The sequence below is a fragment of the Pan troglodytes genome, chromosome 15 (assembly GCF_028858775.2).
Source record: "Pan troglodytes isolate AG18354 chromosome 15, NHGRI_mPanTro3-v2.0_pri, whole genome shotgun sequence".
Lineage (NCBI taxonomy): Eukaryota > Metazoa > Chordata > Mammalia > Primates > Hominidae > Pan > Pan troglodytes.
In genome coordinates, this window is record NC_072413.2 from 76,209,894 (window position 1) to 76,229,016 (window position 19,123).

At 42.1% G+C, this 19,123-nt stretch overlaps 1 protein-coding gene across 38 annotated transcripts in view; it reads left to right on the forward strand.

Annotated features, from left to right (window-relative positions):
* Window positions 1-19,123, forward strand: part of NRXN3 (neurexin 3) — a 1,722,001-nt gene that overhangs the window by 90,225 nt on the left and 1,612,653 nt on the right. For 31 of the 38 annotated variants that reach the window (XR_010151246.1, XR_010151247.1, XR_010151248.1 and 28 more), the window contains exon 3: window positions 17,674-17,691. The exons of the other annotated variants lie outside the window; for them this stretch is intronic. Coding sequence is in view for 28 of the 31 variants with exons in the window: in XM_063793837.1 (XP_063649907.1) it covers window positions 17,674-17,691 (18 nt within the window). In the remaining 3 variants the exon portion in view is untranslated. The remainder of the gene's footprint in view (window positions 1-17,673; window positions 17,692-19,123) is intronic. 38 annotated transcript variants of the gene reach the window in all.

Sequence of the window (19,123 nt, forward strand, 5' to 3'; positions counted from 1 at the left end):
CTTCTTTCATTCTCCCAATCGCTTCCACCCAGGAAGGAGGTAGTGGTTGTCCTGGCTTTACAGTTGAGGAAACTGTAGCTGAAGAGAGAAAGCATCTGTCTAAGGAAAGAGCCCAGGCAGTGGATGTGGAATTTGAGCTCTTTACTCATCTCTCTCTGTCACCCCCTGTTCAATCTGGCATTGAATGGGGGCTCCTGTGGATATCAGTGACTGAACCTTGTCCTCGGCTGGCCCAGCTGGGGGGTCTCTAGCATGCAAAGACACTGCCAGTATTCATTGACCTGTCTTTTGACCTTCTCCCTCTCCTGCACGTAACTGATTTTGCTCTGCTCTGATCCTGATTCAGACACATGTTCTGCAAAGAGAAACATACAAGGTGCCCTGGACTGCTTTTTATTCCGTTGTCTTATTCCATCTCATTGGCCATCATTGAGATGGATCTAGAACAATGCTTGGGCTGGAATCCCATATTCTCTCCATCTTTTAAAATCTATGACCTCCAGGTAATCTTTGTTACTGTTTTTGTTAGTCTGTTGTCCACCACTATCCAAAGGCTTTTTGTCAAGATTTAGTGAAAATCTTTTACTTGTATTAAATTGTAAAGTGAATATTATTTCAATTACATTGTAAAGTGAATATTATTTCAATTTATATATTCCCCCAACTCATGCATTTTATTGCTTTACCCCTTCCCCCTCTTAAGCATCACAATCCAATCTCCTTTTATGAAACTGACTTAGGGAGGCAAGGTGACTTACAATGGGCCACTCAGGTAGCAAGTGGCTTGGGACTGGGACTAGAACCCAAATATCCTAACTCCCAGCCTAGTACTCATTCTCCTACATCACTCTGAAAAAAGATTTTGGCTAAGGAGAATTGATTGATTCAAAAGAACATCAATTGCCAAGCACAGTCAGGGGTGATCAAAACAGTTATGGTGCCTGTCTGCAATGAACTTACAAATGAGTGGATTTTTTTTATGGAAAACATAAACCAATAAGTGTGTAATTACTTGTGATGAGTGCTGTAGATGGAAAGAACAGAGTGAGGGGAAATCTAATGAAAACCAGGGTAGTCAGGGAGGTGTTTCTGAGGAGGTGACATCCAAAGATGAGAAGGAGCAGGGGAGAAAGCCAGGCAGCGGGGCTGTATGTGTTCATTGTCATTTGCTTGGCTGAAGAACAAGATTGGTTAGTTTAATATCCTTGGCCAGAACTATGTCTTTCACTTTTATGTATTTGCTTGGAGTATGGTTGATGGGTAGTGATGGATGGATGGATAGATGGATGGGTGGAGGACTGACTGGGGTTGGGGAAAGAAAGAGAGAAACCATCAGTGTGATAGGATGAGGGCAGCTCACCTTGGCTGGTAAGTGGACACACACATGGCCCTCTCCTTCCAGAATGCAGAATCTTGGAGGTAAGGATTCGGGGGTAGAATGTCTATGTAAAGGAAGCTCTGTTGTGGGAGAAGGGTAAAAATGAAGGGCTGCTGGGACTAGAAAGCAATAATGTAATTTGCCACCAGCCTTGAGAAACTTATTGCTCGAATAGCTGCACCGTGTGGCTCCCACCCATAGTGCCATAGATCAGCCTGAAAATTCCCAAATAGCTTCTCCTCCTCCTTAATGTCTCAGTCCTGCCCTCCCAGGTCCTCCCACCTGCCACAGTTTGTTTTCTCGGTACATGAAGAGAAAGGGGTTGTTGTCTTGATAGATCTATGCTCTTCAGCTGTTGTTGCCAGGGACGTTTATGTTCCAGAACATCTAAAAGGTTCTCAACTTAGAGGAGTAGTGGAAAATCTGAGGCTGGGGAGTCAGCCTGATTCTTGATGGGCCATTCTTCCTTGGTTTTAGGCTAGCATCTATTGACCTCTTACTACGTTTCGGGCACTGTGAATAGCTTCACCTTTTATTCCCATTTTACAGATGAGGAGACGGAAGCTCAGAGACTTCCCAATCTACCCTCCACCCAGTAGTACAAAGATACACAAGGCGCTAGAGTGAAGTTTTTCCATCCTGCATGAAAACAATAAAAATAAACAATGTAGTACATTTTTGGTGAAGTCACTTTTTTTTAGTTTCTGGGATATGCCCTTTTATTTTGGGGATGTGAAAAGACCTTTTCTTTTTAAGAGAATATGATGATATAAAGTGTCAGTTTTTAGTTTTTGTTCTTTCTTGGTAGTAGAGAAATACAGTTAGCCAATGTTAGTTTCCAAAATTGCTTTAAATATATTAGAGGTAAATAAACTCTGTTAATCTGAAGATGACTGTTGCAGATGTTAGCTTAGTTTCCTTTAGGAGTAAAGTATTTGTATGATTTTATCCACTTTTTATTCTGATCATTTATCAGAAAACATTGCAAATAGTAGCTCTGAGACCGTATAATTTATTTTTATTCAGCATTAATCAAGATACTTTGATTGTACAGTTTTGGCCCTGAGGCCCTTTACCTCTATGTTGGCATAATCAGAATTAGACAAAGACTGCAGCATTTTTATCAATGGAGTATTTTTCAGAAGCAAACAGTACGGGGGTCATATAATTCCTCGATTCATTTTTTCTTCAGCACAGTTAAACCATTCCTTATTTTTTCAATTCACTTTTATCTTACTGAATTATTTTTAACAAGATCAATTCTGCTCCATATGTATTCTATAGTGAAGATTTGATTCATCAATCAGTTATTTTTCGTGTGCCTATCAAATTTTACCGACACGGCTTCTACTGTTGTGAATGTTCTTTTGTGGCCATTATTTCTACCACATCCAATTTTCTCACATCAGATTTGCAGGTCTAAATTTTGTCAAGAATGTTTGATCCTTCCTTCAATTTTTTAGTTAATAACAAATTTCACCATGCGCATTTTTAGCTGCTGTCAGTTCTATTGTGTGTGTATGTGTGTGTGTGTGTGTGTGTGTGTGTGTGTGTGTGTGTGTGTGTGTTTTCCTGACAGGTCTAATTTTTTTCCGGGTCAGTTTTTGCAGTTTGAAAAACCAAATCTTTTTCCTACAACTAACGTCAGTCCCTTTCCTAATAGTTTCTCAGGAATGTGTCCAAAACATATTCATGAAGTCAAAACGTCAGGACCAAAATAGCCTGTGTTGTTTATAGAGACCAGCCACTCAGAAGGATTAAGAAACTTACCTGAGGTCATACATAAAGTGGGCAGCAGATATCTGTTGGGTCACTATAGAATCTACAGCCCCTCTTGTTCAGTGAGGGGCAGAGTAAGGATGTAAAATTGGGATGAGCTTGACCTTGTGCCTTCCTCCTTCTAGCTTCTGCTTCCCAACCCCTCTGCTGAGCTAACAGAATTTCCATTGACCCAGCCTCCCCAAGAAATGGCAGCTGGGGCCACAGTTCCAAGCCTCTTGACTTCTCCATGCTTCCTAGCTAGGTCCGCCTTAAGCTGTGTGTGCAGTGGGGTGGCATGATTTACAAATAAGCAGGACCAAAAAGGAAAAATCCTCTCTTGTGGAAAATTAGGTCAGTGGCAGAGTTGGGGAGGGGAGGGAATCTGGGCCCTGTTCTTCTATCCTTCGGTTCATTCCCCTTTCCTGAAGCCAGCAGGGCAGAAACTGATGGTGCTATTGGGAGCAGACATCTGGGGGTGAGGGGGTGGGGAGCAGTGCCCGTGCACATGTTCTTGTGTGGATATGTGTGAGCATGAAAGTGGTCTGTTTTGCAGCCACTTGGGTCTCCCCTCTCTCTGAATGTATTTGTCTGGATTACTCTAAGGGGGATATTAGTGTTGTCTAATAACGGCCTTAGATTTATCAGGGGATTTGTTTGATTAATTCCAAAGCAAAGTACAGCAGATAGATTAGAGCTCAGCCAGTGTAGTGGGTCTATACCACCCATCTCTGCCCTTTCTAATTCCTGTTGCGGGGGCTTCCCTCTCTCGTCTTTGTTGTCTTGATGGTTGAAGGCTCTAGTGTTTAAGACCCCACTGTGTGATAGTTAAAACCATTTCCCACTGCTAAAATGCATGAGTGAGTGTCTGGGCTTAGAGATAAATCTCCAAGTTCACACTGTTGTTTCTCTACAAAAGCTGCAGAAATTTGGCTACTTGCTTTTCTTTCCCAGTTGCCACTGCCGTACTCTTTTTCTGAATACTAAAAATATTTTATTGCATTTATAAACACAAGCTTTTGGTGATAGGTTGGCACTGAGTCTTTTCTTTATTGGGAAGTTGTAGGTCAGGGGCAGGAGTAGAGAATCCTGTATATTTGCTTTAAAATTTTTTTTCAAGGTGCACCTGTTTAAAAGTGTGTAGAGAGGAATGAACTAGGGGAGGTAGAAGTAGGTTAGACTTAATAGGTTTTTGTTAAGTTACCCAAAACCAGTGGTGGTAGGTGGCATCCTGGTGCCTGCTAGAGTTGTGGAGAGGGGAGAGGACACTGATGAAGTGACGAGACAGATGATATATTAAGAGTTAGCAATAAAACACATTTGTATGGCATTTTATATTTTTAAAGCATTTTTATATACATTATCTCATTTGAGTATCAGCCCCCTAAAATATATTCTTCTATGTAATATAGAAGAAATACTGGCACAAAGAGTTCAAGGTCATTCAATGAACTAGTGACTTTTAGAACTGAAACCACCTCTAAATCCAGTGCTTGCTCTCACCATACTCTTAATGTTGGATTCTTCTCCCAGACTCCCAGTCCAGGGTACCAGTACCCCAGCAGAGGCACAGTGGGAAAAGCAATGACCTGGGATGCAGATGACCTCAATTCTGATTTCAGCTCCAAAATTGTCCAGCTGAGTGTACGTGTTAATTCCTCTCTCTTGGATCTGTGTTTCCTCTTCTGTGCCTAAAAGTGTCCTGGACAACTCTACAGCACTGATCACAATGATAATTAATTAATTGCTTGTCTGATTATTTGTGGCCCATCTCTCTGGCTAGACTCTAAGTTCCAAGAGTGCAAGACCTGTGTCTGTCTTGTTCATCTGCCATCACCCCAGTGCCTAGCACCATCCCTGGGACATAGATAATGTGAAATGAATATAAGTCAATGAAATGAACCTGTACAATGAAAGGAATGGACCTTACTTGAAGTCCTAAGACTCTTCCACTTTTCAAATTCTCTGCTTTTTCTCTGTTATCTCTGAAACAATCTGAGAAACACCTCCTTTTTTTGTTTTTACTGTTTTTAAACTGTCTTTAGAGTACAACAGAAATTATAAGATAAAAATAGTGATTAATAATAATTCTAATTATAATTCACAAACATATTATTAATATGTGAATGTGAAATCGAAATGCTTTTTAGGGACTCTCTCTCCTCTTACTTAATCTGTGTTTCTTTCTTTCTTTCTTTTTTTTTTTTTTTTGAGATGGAGTCTCACTCTGTCGCCAGGCTGGAGTGCAGTGGCGTGATCTCACCTCACTGCAACCTCTGACTCCCTGGTTCAAGTGATTCTTCCACCTCAGCCTCCTGAGTAGCTGAGATTACAGGCACGTACCACCATGCCCAGCTAATTTTTGTATTTTTAGTAGAGACAGGGTTTCACCTTGTTGGCCAGGATGGTCTTGATCTCCTGACCTCATGACCTCCGCCCACCTTGGCCTCCCAAAGTACTGGGATTACAAGCATGAGCCACCAAGCCCAGCCTAATCTCTGTGTTTCTTGGAAGCAGAACGTCTCCTTATCTGGGTTTCTGAGCTCCCTCTGGAAGGGCCTCTGCAGACTCCTGTTGAGCCTTCAGAATGGGACTGGAACTCATTAGTAGGCAATATGCATGGGCCTCAGACTCAAAAAAATATTCTTTTAGGTCCAGAGCTTTACAACACCTCCTTACTTTACAAAGAAGAAGAAATCAACCTTGCTTATTTTTTTTTTTAATGGGAGAAATGGAGGGGTACAAAGGAAAGCTGAAAAGCTGCCAAGGGGCTTAGAAGTAAGAGAGTCTTCTAATAGGGCTACTGACTTTCTTCTGGGGTTCCCCAGGTCACTAGAAACTCATTCTGTCAGGGCAAGGATCCATTGGGAGGCATTCAGTTGAATGCTGTCTTGAGCCACTATGTTACCCCTTCCTTCTCAAGTTCATTGCAAACCGTGCTAATCAACCATAAAGTTCTTTCTATCCCAGGCCCATGTGTAGCTTCAAACTCTTTCTTAACACAGTATTCCAGGATGTCAACAATCAAAGAACAGGGAATTAGTATGTGCTGAGCATGGTGTCAGGCAGGTCATTAGGCATTTTATATACAGTTGATTCTTTTGATAAGCTTGACAACTCTGGAATTGATACAATGACTCCCAATTTATAGATGAAGTTTAAAGGACTTGTCCAAGGTCACATAATGAATAGCAATATTGGCATTTGAGCTCAAAACTTTCTACATACCTCTCAGTGAGCCCAGCCCTCAGGGGTGTCCATCTGCCCATGGGCCCATATGGTGAAATGTCTTTACAAAAAATTCCTCAGCTAGGTACAGTGTCTCACATCTGTAATGCCAGCACTTTGGGAAGCTGATGTGGGAGGATTGCTTGAGGCCAGGAATTTAAGAACAGCCTGGGCAACAAAGTGAGACCCCTCTCTGTACCAAAAGATAAAAAAAAATGTTAGCCAGGCATGGTGGCATGTGCCTTTAGTCCCAGTTACTTAGGTTGAGCTGGGAGGTCCACTTGATCATGCAGCTATACTCTAGCTTGGGTGACAACAAGATACTGTCTCTTAAAAAAATAAAAGATTTCTCTCCACTCAGTTGTTGCTGTCCATCCTATGGGGGCACTTTGAGATTTCTCCAATCAAAGACTTTGAAGCGTTCTCTGTCAACTCTAAATCCCCCATTCGTGCTAAGTATGATAATAGAAGACCATGTAGGACCACACTATCATGTTTACATCGTCTCTTGGTTCATAAGATTGGTGACTAACAGCAATGCAGAGCCGTCTTTTTGAGTCTCCGGTGCCTAAGTCAGTGTCTGGCATGTAGCACCTGGTCAGTAAATGTTAGCTATTTTGAATAGAACCAGACACAAAGGCTCGCGATGAGAACAAAAAAAGGGTGAGGATAAAGGCTTGTGGTAAATTGTAAACCTTCCCAGCTTTTCTGAGAATCCCAAAGCCAGCCCTTCTCAAACTGTGTTCTGTGAGATGTTACTAGATGTTTAATGGGGGGATTGAGGGGGAATTTTCAGTGATCTAAAAACATATATCCCCTATGGACTATATCTCCTCTTGGACTCCACAGTGTATCTTAGTATGGATGAAATCTTCTGAAGACTTGGGATATTAAAAAACAAACTTGGTGTGTTCTAAATTTACTGGACCACCATTTTGTTTTGTTTTGTTTTGTTTTGTTTTTTTTCAAAGAACAACTGTTCACATCTTGCTGGATGTTGTGATGTTGTATTTTTATGGAATTTAGTTTCGGATATGCTACCCCAGCTTTTAATCCTTTCTCTGAAATATGGCTCCTGAGATCCCACGCAGCATTGGACGTTGTACATACAACAATGCACATTATACTCTAAAATACTTAATGACCATCAGTTCCTTCCATACTTTCCAGTGATCTCAGCGAGCACACACTAATTTCTTGAAATTTGTCCTGGTGTCCCAGAGGATGACAGATTTGGGTGGTGAGACCAGTAAGGGAAGAAATATTTGTGGATGGAAGTATGGTACTGTGGGAAGGAAAACGAGTTTGGAGTCAGAGAAATCGGAGTTCACATCCTGGCTATTATTTATGAGATGCCTGAACTTGGGGGATATTAACTTCCCTGAGCCTTAGTTTCCTTGTCTGTTAAGTGGGATAACAACAGTATCTACATCAGTAGGATTAAATGAGGTTATTTACATACACTATAGTTGCAGGGGCCTGGTATACAGGAAGCACTCAGTAAATGGCAGGGATTATAATAGATAATAATCCCTGCCGCACTGTCTTCTGGGTCATGTTTTTCACATTTCTTTTATGATGTTATTGTGAATAGGGATCCCACTAAAACCTTTTTTTGACACTAAGATCTAGCATATTGGCTAACAGGGAATTGCCCCTCATTAGTATTTCTGGAGTGAATAAACGAATGATATAGCACTCTGTTGTTTACAAAGCACTTACATATTTGTGGCCTCATTCAAACCTCACAGCAACCTGGTCATGTACTTACTGTCATTATTCCCTGTAGTTGGGGATATGGAAAATGAAGCTCACAGAGGCTCAGTTGGCAAAAGTCACACAGCTAGTAGGAAGCTGGAAAGTCAGGCCTCAAAGCCAGGGCTTCTGTAACTAAAATGTGGACTGTATACACAATGGAATATTATTCAGCCTTAAAAAGGAAGAAAATTCTGACACATGCTACAACATGAATGAACCATGAGGACATTATGCTAAGTGGAATAAGCCAGTCATAAAAAGAAAAACACTGTGTGATTCCACTTATATGGGGTACCTAGAATGGTCAAGTTCATAGACATTGAAAGTAGATTGGTAGTTTTCAGGGGCCAGTGGGAGGGGGTAAAGGGAATTAGTTTTAATAGGTAAAGAGTTTCAATTTTGCAAGATGGAAAGTGTGGAAGTGGACAATGGTGGTGGTTGTACAGCATTACGAATGTACTTAATACTACTGAACTGTACACTTAAAGATGGTTATGATGGTACATTTCATGTTATGTGTGTTTTATCACAATTCAAGAAAACTGGGAAAACAAAACTAGCACCAGGGCTTCTGACTCCAAACTGAGGTTTCTTTCCCACAGCCCGTATCAGCATCCCCTACACAGCAGCTATAGTATGCCTCCTCTTCTAAGACACTTTATTTTGTATTGAATTGAAAAGTTTGCAGAACTCACCTCCACTGAAACCCTGGAAGACCCACCTGCTTCTCCTAGAACATTCATCCTATTGGCCTAAACTCTGGGAAGTCGGAGTCTTTCCAGAGAGTAGGGAATTCTTGGAAAGAGGGCAGATCCTCTGTCTCAAGGAAATCACTGGGGTCAAGTAATGCAATAATTGTGATTGCCAGCCTCAATGACTACTTCTTTTGTGCCAGACGCCTTGCTAAGTGCTTTTGCATACATTAGTTCTTTATAATGCTTACATCAGTCCTACCAGGCAAGTAGACTGTCCCCATTTTACAGATGGGGAGGTTAGGGCTCGAAGAGATTGGCTAACATGCCTGAGCTCATGTGTGCAAGAGCCAGGATTGTCATTCAAGTCTATCTGACTCTAGAACCTGCCTCTTAACCTCTATGCTATCTAAGGTGGGGGCAGAGAAATTGGAGATGTCTGTGTCTAGAGTGTTTTCCAACATAGGAGTTGACAGATTTCTCTCTCCTCCTGTGATACGCTTTTCTCTCTCCTACCAGATGATGGGACATCTCATTTAGGCCAGTTTCTGTTTTGATTTCCTGGTGTCCTCTGAGATGCAGATGTGTATTCCTTTCCCTGGTGGGTCGTGCTGCAGTGTGAGAAGGACAGCATCCATTTCTTTCCCTAGGAAGTTGATACATGCATCCTGTTTCCTGGCAGTGCCCATCTGCTATGAGGACTTTCCCAAGGCCCTCACCCTGTCGTGTGGGAGACTACTGCAGGTGCCAACCTCATGGCCTAAGGCTGGGAAATATTATTGGGCTGGAAATGCCTTTTGTTTGCAAGGCTTAAACAGGTCAATAGAAGCTCAACTTGTCATTTTCAGTTTACAAGAGATGTGTCAACAAGCCAGCAGAAACAGTAATAATTTCAATAAGTTTCCTGAATGTTTACTATGTGCCTGGCATTGTGCTGAACAACTTTATATGGATTATTTCACTTAATCCTCACAATAGTCATATAAATTAGGGACAATCAGTTCTGTTATAACACTTGTTTTGAAAATGCAAATTTGTTCTAATGCAACTGATGTATTAGGGAACATTTTGAGCATAATAATTTTGCTTTTGATTATGCATGATTTTGTCCATAAGAAACACTAGGTGAAGGCAGAAAACTGCAGCCAGCAGAAGCAAGCTGTGTAGGAACACTCAAAGTGCACACATCTCAAACTTGTACCAGCAACTTCAGCTACCGTGTGTGTTATGAGTCCCACCCCACAAATGATATTTCAACTTTGTGTCCAATTCCAGGAGATCCTCCTCCTACACTTTACAATGATTCATAAGCTTCCCATTTTCACAGACAAACTTCAGGTCTGTTAAAAGTGCCATATTTATTGTAGTACTTTCGTACTTCTTAGTGATTTAACATGTATAGAACTGCTTCCTCTGTTATGTGTCACTGATGAAGTTTATAGGTGTTGCATCCCAACTTCATCTTTCCAGTTAAGCTCTGTGATTTTTACTGTATGATTTTGCACAGCAAAATGACTTTTAGGATTGCATACATGCTTCTGGCAGAACTGACTTTACTACCATTATTCCTGTGTGGCAGAAGAGGACCATGAACCTAAGAAATTTGCCAAAAATATTTTAAGTGACAAGTGGCAAAGCTGGGATTCAAACCCAGGCTACCTTACTCCCATGCCTGTTCTCAAAACTTCTAAAGCATTAAAAAAAAAAAAAAAAAAAAAGGGCTGTCTGCACTGATCTCTGATTGTATCTGTAACAACCAGATTGCCTCTTCTCGCAACTGTCAAACCCTGGTTCCTCAAGCCAGAGCCACTGCAAGTATGTGAGAGCCCCTGAAGGTGTTTGAGTACAGCAGTGACCTGGCCCACAGAAATGCTTGCCTTGGTCCTTCCTCTTCCCCTCCTGGCCGCTGCCTGCCCAGGCTGACTGGTGCCTGATATAGCTGCTACTGATGCTCCATCTTGCAATCTGGAGTTATTAGCATCAAAGAACAAAAGCAAACAGCACCAGGGCTCTGGGGCTCAGTCCTCTATGAAGGTAGATGAATGGACCCTTATGTCGGGGATAAAGCTAACACCACCCGGCCTTTTATGGAGACAACTCTTCCTGTGTTTGAAGAGCTCAGACACTGAGAGGCAGAAAGAGCCCTAGAACGAAAGAAACAACCTCCTCACTGCTGGAAGTTTGCTTTAGTTCTTAACTGAAAAAATTGTTTCTGTGTTTGTTCTTGAAGAAGAAGGGAAAACCTTATGCTCATCTTTCCTGGGGACAGGAGTCAATAGGCCACTGGGGAGGTGCAGTCTTTGCCTTTTTTTTTTTTCTTCTAATGTTATGGCTCAGTGTAATCCTTAGCAGAAGGCCTGCCCTGCTATCTGAGGGCCTGAGGCAAGACTATACATGGAGGCCAGTGGCCAGCCTCCCTTCTCTCTTTGCTAGCACCAGGAAGGCCCTCATGCACGTTTATGTGACGCCCCAGCCTGTAGAAGCCCACGACTCCTGCAGACAGCTTCTTCTTGGCCACTTTTTGACACTAGAGTGCACATACCAGTAGGTTGGTCTGCTTTGAGAGAATGGACCCTGGGAAGAGGCCCATCTAGATTTGGAGCAATTGGGCGAGGAATTCTGGGTACCAGAGCATATTTTATAAGGGTGGGGGCAAGTATTGCTGGCTCTAGGTGGAAACATCTATTTGACCTGTGGACTCTTCAGTTCCTGGGCTGGGATGTGGCTGCAGAAGGAACAGAATGGGCCCCTCTAAAACATATAGCCCAGGGCAGGGGCTCCAGTTGCTCAGGCCTACGGCATTACTGCATTTTACCCCTTTCCTCTGTCCCTTGCAATACCTTTTTCTTACTTCCGTGAGATGCCCAATATTCTCATACCTAATTTGTAGCTCCATGGGTTAGATGGTTTCTGTCCTGGTTTGCTCTTACATTCAAAAATATAGTTTGACCCTTACCTGATGTGCTGCTGAGTCTGAGAGGTATAATCATAGTGCATCCTCTCTAGGTCTTAGTTTCCTTATCTGTAAAATAGGATGAATAATGTTTCTACCTGTTAGGGTTTTAATGAAGATTAAATAAGATGATGCATATGACCTAGGGGAGGATGCCAACTCCCTTAAATCAATCTTATCTGGCTGTAAACTGTCTTTTCTTCTGCAATTTACCCCCACTTTTTGTCTATTAAAAAAATCAATATACACATATGTATACACGCATATTTGCATAGATATTTCCTCAGGCCAGTCCTGGGGCCCAGTGCTGCTTCCCCATACACAGACCCCAGCCTGTATAACAGCACACAGAGAATGCTTAATAAATATGAGCTTTATTAGGATTAATATTGCTTTTATCCCATTTTGTCCTCACGTTCACCCTCTGATGGGCTGATACTGCCAGAATGGTAATTGACAGAAAGGGGAATCCACAGCTGGATGTCCATGATTCAGGTTCTGGCTCCACAGGCTGTGTGACTTTTGGCCAGTTACCTAAGCTTTCTGTGCCTCAGTTTCCTTATCTGTAAAATGGGTGTGGTAATAGTTCCTACCTCATCGGGTTGTTGTGAGGCACTTAGAACAGTGCCTAGCACATAGACAGCCCTCAGTCAATGTCAGCTGGTGATTTTATTACCTTCGTATATGAGAGGATAAGAGTATTATAAAAATCAACCCCAAACCCTTCCTCTTGTCACACAGAAGGAAGGCAGACAGACACAGAAGGGACGCAGCTGCAGGTGTTTCTGACTCCTTGCCTTGCTGCCTCCCCATTTCCGAGGGTCTCATCTATACAGCTCCCTCTGCCTGTGGATGCTCCTGTTAGACCAGCTGGGGTCTGTGTATGCAGGAGCAGCCTAGAGCCCCAGGACTGGCCAGAGGAAATACATAGGTAAATATGTGTGTATACATATGTGTGTATCAACTTTTAATAGACAAAAAGTAGGGGCAGATTGCAGAAGAAAAGGCAGTTGACAAACCAGGTAAGATTGATCTAGGGGCGGTGGCATTTTCCCCTGTGCCAGCACACTTCTTCAGCTACCTCCTGCTGTTTTATTTTCTCATACTGATGGGCCTGTAGTTTTCCAGAGCGCCACTGCATTTAAATCTGTATTCTATTTTCTCTCCTAGAAAATAGGTCAGACTCAAGGCAGAGTTCACCAGGTGGGGTCCCAGAAGGTTTGACTGGGACTCGCCTACGGGAGGCTGGCTGTGCAGCCTGTCCCATGCTCCCCAGAGCTCCTCCAGAGGCATGGGGGAGTTGAAGTAGCAAGTCGGGAGAATCTTGGACTCATACCTGTCCAAATGATCTAGTACAAATGAAGAGTGAGGTGGGAGGACTACCCCGGCTGAACTAGCTTCTGCAAGTGCAATAGTGGTGAATGATGGGCCCTTTCTTTTCCTCCCAATGGTTATGTATTAGTCTGTTCTCATGCTTCTGTGAAGGAATGCCTGAGACTGGGTAATTTATAAAGAAAAGAGGTTTGATTGACTCTCAGTTCTGCAGGGCTGGGGAGGCCTTAGGAAACTTACAATCATGGCAGAAGGGGAAGCAAACATGTCCTTCACATGGTGGCAGGAAGGAGAAGTGCTGAGCAAAAGGGGGAAAAGCCCCTTATAAAACCATCAGATCTTGTGAGAACTTATTCACTACCACAAGAACAGCATGAGTGTAACTGCCCCCATGATTAAATTATCTCCCACTGGGTCCCTCCCATGACTTGTGGGGATTACGGGAACTACAATTCAAGATGAGATTTGGATGGGGACACAGCAAAACCGTATCAGGTTAGAAGAACCAGGTTCCCCAAACTGCAGAAAATTGTTTCCCTTGGACTTGAGGATGACCATGCTGAGCATATGCACTTGTGGCTGAAGTTATTGTTGAATATGCAGTAAGTGTCTGTGGGATTCAGAGTGGAGGCAGGAATACCCGAATTTCCTTCTTCCCTGGTTGTGATGCTGAAGAGAGGGGGTGAAAGATGGAAGTGGGTTTCCAATTCTTTCTTTCCTGTTTTGTTCCTACTGTTTAGAGCATGGAGATCCTAAGGGAGGTGGCTGCAACTGGGACAGAGCTAGTTTTCATCAGGGTTACTTTTTCCCCCTGAATATTTCTTGAGTACCTGTTACCTACTGAGGATGTGTGTGAATGGTAGAGCTAGGAAGGTGGGAGTAATGTGAGCCAGTCCTCGGTTTTTCTATCATAACGTAGAAATAACTAACTGAACAGATACAGCCTAGATCTTTTGCATTTGCTATTCCCCTGCCTAAGTAGTCTTTGTCAGGTATACAGAAGAGTGTTTCTCACCTTCTTCAGGTATCAGCTCAAATACTACTTCCTCAGAAAGACCTTCTTTAACTACCTTCTCTAAAATGGGGATACTCTGCTGGCACTTACTCTACTTTTCCTTTCTTCATGGCTCCAATCACTATTTGACATTATGTATCTGTTTTTATTCCCATTAAAACCCAAGAGTATTGTCTGTTTCATTCACTGCTTGTATCTCCAATGTTTAAAGCAGAGTTCAGCCTATGATAGATGCTCGGCCAATATGTATTGAATGGTGAATAGATGATCTTCATTGATAAAACTCGCAGAAATACTTTTAGTATCTCCATTTATACATGATAAGTTTGAGGCTCAGAGAAGCTAAGGCAGTTGCCTGTAGATGAGGGGGTAGAGCTAGGATTTGGTTCTAGATAATCTTAATCCCCTTATTAAGAAAAGCTGTTTTCTTCTATGCTCCCCATATTTTTAGGTAAGCTGCCTTCACATGGTAACAAAAATGGAATATGGCAGCTCTAGAGAAATGAAAGCACCCCATTTCCTGATAATTCCAGTAAAATTCTCTGGGAAGACTCTCATTGGTTAGGCTTGGGTCATATGTCTGTTCCTGAGCCAATTGTTGGAAATAGAATATTCTCAAGACCTGGACTGAGTCACATGACTACTACCCTTGGAGCTCAAGTGGGAGTGGGGGTCACCTCTAGCAAACCACGTGGGCTAAGGCTGGGAAGGGGGCTTTCCCTGGAAAACAGCTGAGGATTGTTACAAGAAGAAGAGGAAAGGGATGCTGGATAGACAGTCTGGCAGATAGACACTGCTAAGGTTTTGATCCTTACCTGCTAGCCATCCCCCTCCTTCGTCTACCTCTTACCTTTGCCATTTCGTTCTGTCAATCAGAATTGAGTCCAGAGATTCAGGTCACTCACTGCTTCTTGGGCCAGGGGCCAGGTGATAATGTGTCTCTATTCCTAAAGTTGGAATAATGCTCAGACCTGCCTCCAGGTCAGTGCCACAGCTAGGAACTGAGCTTGGACCTTGATCCCCAGCTGGAAGATTTTGTTCATTTGTTTGTTTTTGGTGGGATTGTTGCCCCTCTTTGACAAGAATAGGTGCAGTATTTTTACATACAGGACTAGAACTATGCCAAATTGAGACTTGAGGAGGGAAAACAAAAGAAATAAGGATGGAATTTGTTTTGATCTTTGCTTCTGTTCGCCCCCTCACTTCACACTGAGGAACGGGGTGGGAAAGAACCAGAGGGAGGGGAGATCGGGAGCAGATGTCCTTATTCATAAGTAGAAAAGTGGAACCAAAATCACTGGCTTCATTCCTGTGATCTCTTGGTGTTTCCAGTGAGCCATCTGGTCAATATTTTTTGATATTTCCGTCTGTGGTAATTCAAAGTGATGACAATCAGAGTCACTAACGTTATGTAGCATTGTACTTAGTTCAGTGCTTTACAAGCATTTAATCTCATTTAATTCTCATAACACCCCCATGAGGGAGGCTCTGATATCATTCTCATTTTATAGCCAAGGAAGATGACTCTTAGAAGTTAAATGATGGGTCCAAGGCCACAGAGAGGCTGGGATTTGAACCCAGACCTGTCTGCCTCTGAAGTTTAAGATTGTAATCACATCCCCAAATGGGCAAGTAACTAGTATCGAAAAACCTTTGGAGTTCCAAGGAATTCTGTCTCCCTGTGACTTGGTGTCCCCAAAGAGCCTATTTGTATGAACAATGGTGTTGACATTCTTCTGCCACAGAACTCGGCCACATGTAAATAGTTTGATATCCTGTTTAATTAAGGGGTATTTTAACATCTATTCCAGGCAATCCATCAGTAACAGTTAATGGCCCCGCCTAGTTATTTACACAATTTTTCCCTTTCCACCTCTTCTCTTCTTCCTGCCATTCATCCCTAAATCTAACACACTAGAAAACCTGAAGGGGCGGTGTGGCTGAGGCATGATTCAGAGCTTTCTAGAAGTTTCTCTGGGCAGATACAGCTTCTAGGGGAGGCAGGGTGGGGGCTAGAGAAGTGCTCAGCTGTGGCTATGGGTATGTTTATTCTGGGGCACAGCTTAGTTGGTCAGCACCTGGATTTCCTGGGGCAAGGGCCCTAAGGACACACTGGAGCTTTACAAATCTGATTGCAGGTGTTTCATTATTGGTTGGCATGAAGAACATTACCTATCCTGTTCAGGCAGCAAATTAGAGGCACAGAGAATAAACCATGACCCACTCATAGGGCAGGTGGGAAACGCTCACCCAGCTTCCCCATGGCTTCAGCATGATCACTTTAATCTGCAAACCAAATTCAGGTCCTGTATGCTCTTGAGGGACCTAGGCTTCAGTCGAATGAATGATGGACTGGGTGGTATGCAAGAGATCTAGGATATTTTCTAGTCTCTGCCCCTGAAGTAGCTGTGTGACCTTATACAAGTCTCTCTACTTTTTCATCCTCCATCTTAACAAAAAAGAACTAAACTAGGTACTTAGTGTCTATGGCTACTCCAGATCCACCATTCAGTGATTCTAAGTGAGCTATCCAAGACTGCCAGGTTGGTCATTGTTGCCTGAAGCAGCCCCTTGTTCCTTCTCCTCTGCTGTGGTATATCCTCTCAGGTTGGGTCTAGGGGTTTTAACAGTGCCTTGGGCTGCTCTGGGTTATGCTTCCCCAGCCCGATTCTATTTCACATCTGAGGGAAGGAGGAGGAGATTATGTTGTTCATGGGGCTGATTGGAGCGAACCGTTCTTCATTTTCTGAAAGTTCATTGGCTTAATTCAAATGTCAACCTTCCTAGGGTTGGGTGTTTATTCGTAGTTGTCAAAAGTGATTTCAAATGGCAATTTCTGTCATTAGTGTTAGGGTGAAAAGCAGGGAAAAAAATTAAAGTAGGAGGCAGGATTTCAATTTGTTTGATGAATGATCTACTCACACACAATCTCATGCACACACACTGCTGTCTGTGATGAAGCGTGGTCACTGGGTATACTGGGGAGGCGGGGAATTGTAAATATTTTGTGACCTTATGTCCTTCAGTCCTATGTGGTGAATAAATCTGTAACTTGCTCTTAATTCTTATGCCTCTTTTGCTTTGTTTCTCAAGGGAGTGGTTCATTTTTACTTTTTCTCTCTGCTGGGAAACCTTGCTTGACTTCATGTCCAGTGTTTGGTATCCAAAGACGAGGAGGAGGAGGATTTGCTTTGGTGTCAGTGTGCAGAAATCAACCAGAATATTTTAACCAATATTCTTGCAGGATTCCAGTCTGCTTGGCTCTTTGAAGCCCTATCTGATTCCAGGATGATGTCTTTCCGGACAGATGTGAAGCTTACCTCTCTTGCTACATGCAAAGTGAAAAGGGAGCTTGGCCCCTCGGCTTGCATGGGTGGTTTTTGGGTGAAGGTAGAACTAAGTGCTCAGAAGCTGAGTACCTCTGGAGCTTGCATGAACTTGATAGTCATGCAAGAGCACATTGCATTGTGTGTGTGTGTGTGCTGCTAACACTCTTCTTCCTTTTTCTCCCCTTTTCTCTCCTCTCTCCCTTTCCCTCCCTTTGAAAATGCTGCCACAGATGTCAGTCAAGATCCAGGTGAGTCTTTGTGTTTGCACAGCTGCTGTGGGAATTTCCCCTCTGCTAGATTGTGCATGGTTTGAGTCTGAGTGAGACTTTTAGAGACAAAATTCTGAGTATATTGCATTTTCACTGATCTAGGTTTAGAAGAAGAAATGCATTGAATTAATGGATTTGTATTGGTTTTGAAGAACCATTTTAAAGCCAAAGGAATATGGTTCTCATACTTAATATAATCACTTCCTTCTCATTAGTATTTCTGGGTGATTCAGAAAATGAACATTTTTGGGAAAGTATTTGTAAAGATGTTCTTAGATATGTATTCTCCAATTTAATGAACAACGTTTGCTTTGTCTTTCACACATCTGCTTATCTTCTCTAGCTTCATGTGGTTGAAAGCAGAAGATATGACATATGTAGCATGGAAAATATGATGTGGGTGAAAGGAGGTTTCTTTCTTTTTATTCTAAGAAATGTCTTTTTCACAATGAAATCAGCAATATTTATTGTTTTTCCTGGTTATGTAAATAATACATGCTCACTGTGGAAAAAAAAGCAGGATGGTTTGAATAAATGGTTTTTGTCAATGGAAAAATTAAAGAACCACCTTTATAATAATTATGCATTTCTCTTTTTAAAGTGTGTCTTCATCCAGAGTCCTGGTTTTAAGCATTGTGTGTGTGTAGACAAATATATATGCACACACACATACATAGAATCATGTGAACTGATGCAGGCATTTATGGATAAGTGTCAGATGACTTAGAATGGTTTGGAGACTATTCTGAACTGGCTAGAACTTTGAGTTAAAAAGAATAATTAACTTGACCAAATAGGAAGGGAGCGTCATTTCAGGTGTTTTCACATGTTTTCTTGTTTAGTCCTTTTAACATTTAATTTTTATAGCATTAATACAAGATAAGTATCATTATATTCATTTTAATGTACAGGAAATTTAGGGCCTGTTAGGTTAAGCAGTTTTGCCTACGATCATAGAGCTTGTCAGTGGTAGCACTGGGATTTGAACTTCTGACTCTCCATTGGAACATGCTGGGACCTGTAAGTGAAAATTCTCAGTGATTAAAGATTTTATAAGTATTTCCTAATGAGACTATTGCTTATTTGTTTGTTTTTGCTTAGAGATAATTGACATTTTCTTTATTAGCAGCCTTCTTTCCAAATGAATTTATCTTTTTATTGTTCTTAAATGTCTAAAATAATCAACCAGACTTAAGTAGGGTTCTTCTGATCATTGTTCTGTGTGGGATCTTACACAACATAAAAGTAGAATACAGTTATTCTACTTAATGCAGAGAGTTTCTCTCCATTTCTTCCTGCCTGCTCCCTACCTTTGAAAATAATTGGTGTTTGAACCAAAGCCCAGGACAGCATTTCCTAGGAAGATGCCATTAAGTTTATTATTTCTATTTAATAATATTTTAGTTCAATC